This window comes from Bombus bifarius, unplaced genomic scaffold (genome assembly GCF_011952205.1).
Source record: "Bombus bifarius isolate JDL3187 unplaced genomic scaffold, Bbif_JDL3187 scf7180000008214, whole genome shotgun sequence".
Lineage (NCBI taxonomy): Eukaryota > Metazoa > Arthropoda > Insecta > Hymenoptera > Apidae > Bombus > Bombus bifarius.
Genome location: NW_022884517.1, coordinates 753,414 through 761,138, shown reverse-complemented (window position 1 = coordinate 761,138; position 7,725 = coordinate 753,414). Strand labels below are relative to the sequence as shown.

Genomic DNA, 7,725 nt, shown 5'->3' with positions numbered 1-7,725 from the left:
TCTATAATCTTTTGACTAACATCTAGCTTTAAGTGATTTCTTTATTAAGGACGTAAAATGAATAATTAATGTAGAAGTGCCGTACAATTGTCTTGATTTTTGTATTAATTGGATACAAAAGTTCTATCTTACAATGACGAAAATTCTAAGGAATTTATAAAGTTCGCATATATTGTAAGAAAGACTACATAGATACGTATAACATCACATGCGATTAAATTTTTGCACAAACCACCTACATATTACGAGCACAAAAAGAATAAACGCTTTTACAGTTACAAATGTAAAAACCTTATATAGTAAATTCTGTTCTGATCTCAACAATAATAATGCATATTTTATATTTTATATCATCTATAATTGCATTACAAATACGCTGGTATATAAAGAATAATTCTAACTGGAAGCGACCTTAGGATAAATAGAAAGAGGAAGAATCTGCAATTATTTTTACTAAATAACAGCAAAGTAACGGTATAATCATTCTGATGGAAAAAGGTAACTAGGTCGAGGATCTCAACCAAATTAGTTGAACCAGGATAGCTAAGTCGAGATTTTGGTGTAGGATAACTAGTCTAAGAGACTGGAGGTAGATAACGTGGGCCAGGGCGTGGTATTACGTGATAACTACGTGGAGGAGCGGATGCAGAATAACTGGGTCTAGAGATGGGAGAATAGTTATACTTTGAAGTCGGAGTAGAAGCTGGTGCAGGATAACTCGGTAGAGGAGCTGGGGCAGGATAACTGGGTGGAGAAGCAGGAGCAGGATAGCTAGATGGAGGAGTTGGCGTAGGATAACTGGGCGGAGGAGCAGGAGCTGGATAGCTAGGTGGAGGAGCTGGAGCAGGATAACTGAATGGAGGAGCAGGAGCAGGATAGCTAGGTGGAGGAGCTGGGGCAGGATAGCTGGCGGGAGGAGCTGGCGTAGGATAATTGTATCCAATAGTCGTGGGACGCGCTGTCGAGTAGTCATATGTCGGACTAGAAGCCGAAGAACTTGCAAACGATGCTGCGTTAGATGCTCCGTAATTATTCACCGTTGGTCCGACTGGTCCAATTATTTTAACCGCATTGGACGACATTGCAGATGCGGTGCTTGATGCGTAAGTGACGGGTGCTTGAGAAAGTTGTTGGATTTCCTGACCATATGGTGGTAGATAAGTTGGCGCTGGTGTAGAAACTCGTATTGACGGAGGTGATGTTGAAACAGGCAAGTAGGTTGGCGACACTGGTGGAGGCAGAGGAGGCGGAGGTGGTGACGGCGGTGGTGGCCGTGACGGTGGCGACGGCGGTAAGTAAGTAGGTGTTGGAGGCAGTGGTGGTGGTGGAGGCGGTGGTGGTGGAGGCGGTGGTGGTGGAGGCGGTGGTGGTGGAGGCGGTGGTGATGGAGGCGGTGGTGGAGGCGGTGGTGATGGCGGCAACAAGCAGGTGTTGGAGGAGGCGGTGGTGGTGGAGGTGGTGGTGGAGGTGGAGGTGGCGGTGGTGGTGGAGGTGGCGGTGGTGATGGCGGCAAATAAGTAGGTGTTGGAGGAGGCGGTGGAGGTGGAGGTGGCGGTGGTGGTGGAGGTGGTGGTGGTCGTGGTGGCGGAGGCGGAGGCGGAGGCGGCGGTGGTGGTAAATAAGTAGGTGTTGGAGAAGGACGAGGGGGAGATGGTGGAGGTGGAGGAGGCGGAGGAGGTGCTGGTGGTGGAGGATATGAGTAACGCGGCTGTGCAGGGGCTGGCGCGGGATAAGAATATGGTGGCCTAGAAGATGGTGGCAATGGTGTGGAATAGGGATAACTTGGCGGTGAAGGAGGTGGTGCCGGTGGGCCGTAATTAGGTGCAGGCAAGGTAAATGGTACCGTGGGAATGTTGTAAGTATATCCGGCTTGCCGAGCCGTCCGTAGACCCTCTCCGGCGGCGCAGTTGATCGACAGCACTATCCTCAACTGCGTATGTGGACAATTAGTAAATATTTAAACACAGAGTGATACTTATTGAGTTGTTTTCAAGAAACTACGTACCCATTTTAATGCCCGCATAATCAACTCGCGTATAGCAGGAATACAAAAGTGTCAACGCCTTTTATACGTACATCTCCCATTGTTGTTTAGCGAAACCGCGTTATTTCATAAGATTTCATAAAATATACTCGCGAGCTAACCATTAAATTATTCGTGTCCTAATCGCACCGAGGACTATTACATGCAAGATGATTATATCCCTCGAGCAGGGTGTTTTTGTAACATGCTGTTCCTCTTTTCATATTCAATGTTCTCGTTGTGTAAGAACAATGAGAGAAGGAACGCTAAATTGTTGCAGTTTGAAGCGCATAATTTACTAGCAATACCTAAGGATACTTGTTTATCTAATTCGTCACAGTGTCGTCATAGTCACGTGGTTCTGAAAGAATTTTATATAAAACTATCAGGGCTAAAAGTACGCCCGGCATTTCAAAGAAACGTCTAATTATTTTCTATGTTAGTATCGTATATTAAAATTTAAGGGGTACGTTTTCGTGGTTTATTTTCCTAGGTTACGTTGCCTTCCATGGATATTTTTCTTTATCCGAAAAGTGTCTTTCTTTTACAGATATGTCTTTTACAACGCTTCTGTATATAAACATGAAATCTAATCTGTCGAACGTTGTGATATTTATCTTGATAAAGCAAAATGGATCATACGTAATTCGATAAAATAGTATAAAACGGAAAATGTGTATCCATTATTTCCTTACAGAACGAAAGAAACTTTTCGGACGGCCTATTAGTTTATTGATTGTTCAATGAACTATTATAATTATACGTTACAAAAATTGCTTTTCGTAGAAAATAATTGCTAATACATATTGTTAGATCTTATGAACCGTGGCAACATTTACAATCTAACGCAAGTTCACGTCACTTCATCAATCACTTCATCATGCGAGTCGTAACAAAACACGCTTCACTCCAGGACCTGTATGAACGTCTCCTGCGCTCAAAGTAAGTAGTCGCTTGATTACTCGAACCAACCAAATCCTACGATTCTGTCACGGTTCATTCAGTAAACGCGAATAACGCTTGTAAACCCTGGTGCATTTATTTCTGTATCGTATAGCGCAGTGCGAAATCGCGTTCAACGTCGACATAGTATCAAAAACGTTGCGAAATCTTCTCGAAAGAATCGATAAGACAGCAGCTGCGTAAGCAGGCTGTGAACAATTGTTAGATCGATGCAAAAAGTACGATTTTTTCTAGAAATTATTTTTTGGATAAGAGTTTTTCCAATTCATATAGCAATGTTTTCTAGCGATGAAATATAAAAGGTATTTTATTAAACGTAAACGTAAATGAAATAAACGAGAAAGTTAATCGTACGTCCTCGATCGTCGAAATACGTTGTTTCGTTGTACATGCAATGACAACGAATCACACGCAAACAAATCGATGTGCGACCTTTTCTTCGTTTGCACTTCTATCGTGCTTTGCGTGCTCTTGACGCGATGCACGCGTAAAAGTTTGCTAATGTAACAGCACACGTTGATCCGAAACATCGCGACAAATTGAAATGCTTGTGCACTTTCGCTGAACACCGACGACGAGGCTCGTTAATCTTCTTGCGCAAACTTATCGGCCGACAGGTAGGTTAATGTGATTTTTATTCTCGAACCTGTTATTCGTATGATTAATCGCGAATGTGAGCCTGGTAATTATAACTTTTTCTTGTCTCTTTCCCTCTTCGTTTTGGGTCGCCTTTTTTCCACGTCCTTTGGAACTCGCGATAATTACATTTGTATCTAATATCACTCATGATTTTAAAGGACGATCTCTGAGTTTAATTTTTTCAACTGCCTCGGGGTATGTTTCAATAAGTTAATTAGTAGCTAATGATCGGTCAAACGTAAGATATTTCAATTGAATAGAAATTCTAATAAATACGTAGTTTTGATTTGAAATGGAGATTAGTAAGGTAGAATTTATATAAAAAATGTAACACTGATAATGACAGTATATCGAGGTATATCAACCACAAGGATTCAGACATCGCTGAAAGCGTAGTAATTTTAAATGTGTCGCGTTTGTCAAAAAAAAAAAAAAAACGGCTAACCTAAATAGATACATGTATGTGTATTCTAATTTGGCGGAATCGCAGCCGGATATTCATAGAAACTATTACATTTAATGAAAGCCTGCACGGATCGTGTGTAGGTGTAAATTAAGAAAAAAAAAGTGGTGATAATTAATTTGTGTCAAAACAAAGTTCTTCGTGTGTAATAGATGTATTATATATATATGTATCTTTAACGGCTGTATATTTTGTTTAGTCACGCTTTAATTAATTTCTTTTTGTAAAAGTTTGTATCTTGCGAAAAGTAAACGCATAGAAAATTATTATGATCTGATATAAAACAAATGTTTGTTTTAATCGTTCTTAACGTACTGTCAAAATACTTTTCTAAGTAAGTTTTTTTATAACTCCATTTCCTCTTCTTTTTAATAGTCGTGCATCTTCGCGATCCTCTTCATTTTCGTTTCTACACTCTTAAGTGTCCTCTCCACCTTTGTCTCAGCGGAAAGAGTTTCCCAAATAACTTTCTCTCTACCGACCCTCGTCCACAACGAAGGAATTAATCAACACGAAGTTGTTTACAGTATTCTCTGAATTGTAGCTTGGTCCATGAACCACCCAAGGCGGACAGGCTGACTGATGAAAGAAAGGGACGTCGGTTCTCGAAAGCTAGTTAAAAAGTAAACACCAAACAGATCGAAGATGGAGAAGAGCGAGTGTGAAACAGATGAGCGAGCCACTTTCATTTCAAATACCGTATACTTGGATAATTTGCTTCACGGCACAAGCGACTGCACTGCGACCATTGCCACGAGAGAACCTAAGATGCCTAATACCGAGGTTTCCATGCGCCAGATGGCCAGGAAGACAACCATCTTTTTCTTTTATTTCCTTCGAAAACGATGCCATCGCAATTACAGCGAGAACCGAGAAAACGAGGAGAGCTGAGAGCACTTCGAACGTGTCTATAAGGTTTGTTACGTCTGAATGGTTTTAAATGAAACAATGACAACTATACTTGCGAGATAATACGATTTCACATACGATTTTTATGATTATTTTTTATTGGTTATTCATTCAGAATCCGTCCTAATACTTTACCGATATCGATGCATTTTGACTTACACCATAATTCTCAGCTTGCGAAATGTTACGTATCAAAGTGTTTATAATTAATCACGGTGCGTGAGCGATGGTGGTGTCTTACTTTCAATAACAGTGTATTAAACTGGTATAATCAGAAATGTGATTTTGGTTTCTCATTAGTTCGACTTTTTTGGGATTGAGTGGTGAAATGAAAGCGACAAGAAATTATAATGGTGGATCGGGTGCGGTGTTGATGATGTAAAATTAGAGGGGTTTGTACGAGGCTTTTGATCCAAAATAGTAATTGAATTATTATACATATTGTACGTGCCAAGTGCCATATTTTTTGTAATTCGATGGTCCAATCGATAATACCGGCATATCGCTTTTAAAGCGACTTTTTGTCATCAAGAAACGAAGAAATTACCAGTTAGGGAAGTGACAAGAATTCTTTTCCGAACACAGTGACATTGTCTTCGTTGTAGAATCATAGTTGCACTCGTCGTTGATCAGTACCCCTTAAATATGCTCCGCGTAAAAGAGACCACGATCCTTGTTTCAGGTCCATGAACCTCGTAAAGTTTCATTATGATCAAAGATACCAAGAGACGATATTTCGGTACGACGTGTTGCGAACTCGAATATTCCCATCTGAAATGTGCTTGTCCAGTAGAAATTGCGGGTTTCCGAGCCCAAGACCCTAGCGGGGTGACTCGTGAAGTTACGCGCAGTTAAACGATGTTTATGGATAAACTCGGCTGAATATTAACTCGATATTCCGCCAGTGGACGATTCGTTCCATTCTTTATCTTTTTACGTTTTTTCTTCCAGTTCTTTTTTCTTTCCACCTCCGATAACATTTTGGCAAGAATCGTGTTGTCCGGAATCAATGGTTGCAATAATGTTCTTGCTTTTTTCTTTAGCCTTGAATTCGCGCGTGATGGAATTTTATTTCGTTCAGTGCGAGTTTCGAGGAAGTTGAAACTTTTTGATATTACAAGACCCGTCTTGGCACTTTCGATTAAGCAGTTCTATACGAAATCGACAAACATAAACGAACAAAAATATGGCTGTAATCGAAAGATCGATAGAGCTGCTATAACTGTTTCGTGCGTTTCGTTTAGAACAATGGAACGTTAGTATTCTAAATAGCGGAAGTGCGCCTGGAGGCGAAGGAACTCTCTTCGGAAAGACCGGCGTGGAGATTCCGCGAACGAAGAAGTGGGAACGAGAAGTTCTGCAACAATTACTATCGCGTGGACGATAATGCGTGGCACTTGCTGGCAACCGGTTGCATGCCAGATGGCCAACACAATTTTGCCAAGAATCTTCTGAACACTTTAAATGGACGGACGTGCAGTTTAATACGTCGCGCTGAAGGGTTATGGTCGCAGTAAATTGAAAGATACGAAAACGTTAATTTTTCCTTCGACCATGTAGCAAGGAGCATGCACTTTTCACTTGGTGCTGATATGGCAAAAATGTCTAGCATTTTAATCCGCGTTGGCGTTAACGAATTTGTCGATGTTCGACTCCCCAACACTTTGGATAAATTGAGAACGCTTGTCGAATATCTTTAGCAGTCGAAACGAGGGAAATAATTAAAATCCGTTTTATGTCAGTAGTATCGGTTTTTATTAACAGCTTTAACAGGTTGAAACTTGTTACCATTCTTTTAATTTATTGACATAACTGTCGGTTGAATATTCAATGACGTCATTTTACATTATCAACCCGTAAAGATCATACAGAAGCACTTACGATTTTCGAAAAAAACAACAAAATGAAAATAAACATCGAACCTCGAAAACGATCTTCCTTCAGTCAACAAGGGATTAATTAGGAATTTTCAATCTTCAGACGAACTTCCTCCACCGAGCTATCCTCTCTCGAGATTGTGAAAAACGATCAACCAGCACGAATCAAGTCGAACTTGTCCTATCTCATCGAGTTGCTGGCATATCTTCGACTTTCTAGGTTAGATGTGAACAAAGGAACACGAAGGAAGAAGCGTGGTCAAACGAGTCCTCCGGCGTATCAGCTTTTCATTAGAACCTGGCTGTAATGATTCTGAGAGCGGTTGCTTGTTCCCCTGGACCGCGATTAAGCTGATTCCCCGTGATTATACGTTTGCGCGTCGGACAGGTCGATGTGTCACTGCGATCCTCTCGGGAAAACTCAGGTTTCTGTTCGGCTAGGAAGAGGGACAGGGGAACGAGGATAGGAAAAAAGTCGAAGCAGCGGAGGAACGTCCAGTTTTTGCCGAGATGTTAGCTACCTTACCTAGCAGGCAAGGTTCTGGTACAGCTCGAGTAACGCGAACCAACTCTTCTTCTACCGATTCAAGCAGCCCCCATCGAGGGAGAAAAGGAGGAAGATAAGAACGGAACAGGGTGGGATGAACGCGTATAATCATACCTACTCTTCGCGAACGTTCGAGCCTATAATGATCGCGACTACGGTGGCAATTTATTTCGTTCGCTAGTGCGTCAATGAACAACTTAGCTGTCGTATCACTGCCTCTTAATTTCGTGCTTACGACTTCTCGATTTATGCTGCCGGCTCACTGACTGCGACTGATTAATTCGACAGCCAAAATAACGATTCG

General features: G+C 41.4%; 1 protein-coding gene across 1 annotated transcript; it reads right to left on the bottom strand.

Annotated features, from left to right (window-relative positions):
- Positions 1–575: 575 nt before the first annotated feature.
- On the bottom strand, positions 576–2,023 carry LOC117211019 (leucine-rich repeat extensin-like protein 3). The gene is made up of 3 exons (XM_033454573.1): positions 2,006–2,023; positions 1,423–1,930; positions 576–1,168 (listed from the first exon to the last, which is right to left on the bottom strand). The coding sequence occupies exons 1-3, from the start codon at positions 2,021–2,023 to the stop codon at positions 576–578; spliced, it is 1,119 nt and encodes a 372-aa protein (XP_033310464.1).
- Between the last annotated feature and the right edge of the window lie 5,702 nt (positions 2,024–7,725).

Excerpts from the sequence above, each read along its gene's own strand:
- LOC117211019 (XM_033454573.1), bottom strand. Across the intron at positions 1,169-1,422 it reads GCCTCCTCCAACACCTGCTT|CGCCAACTTATCTACCACCA; the intron begins GTTGCCGCCATC and ends TTTCTACACCAG.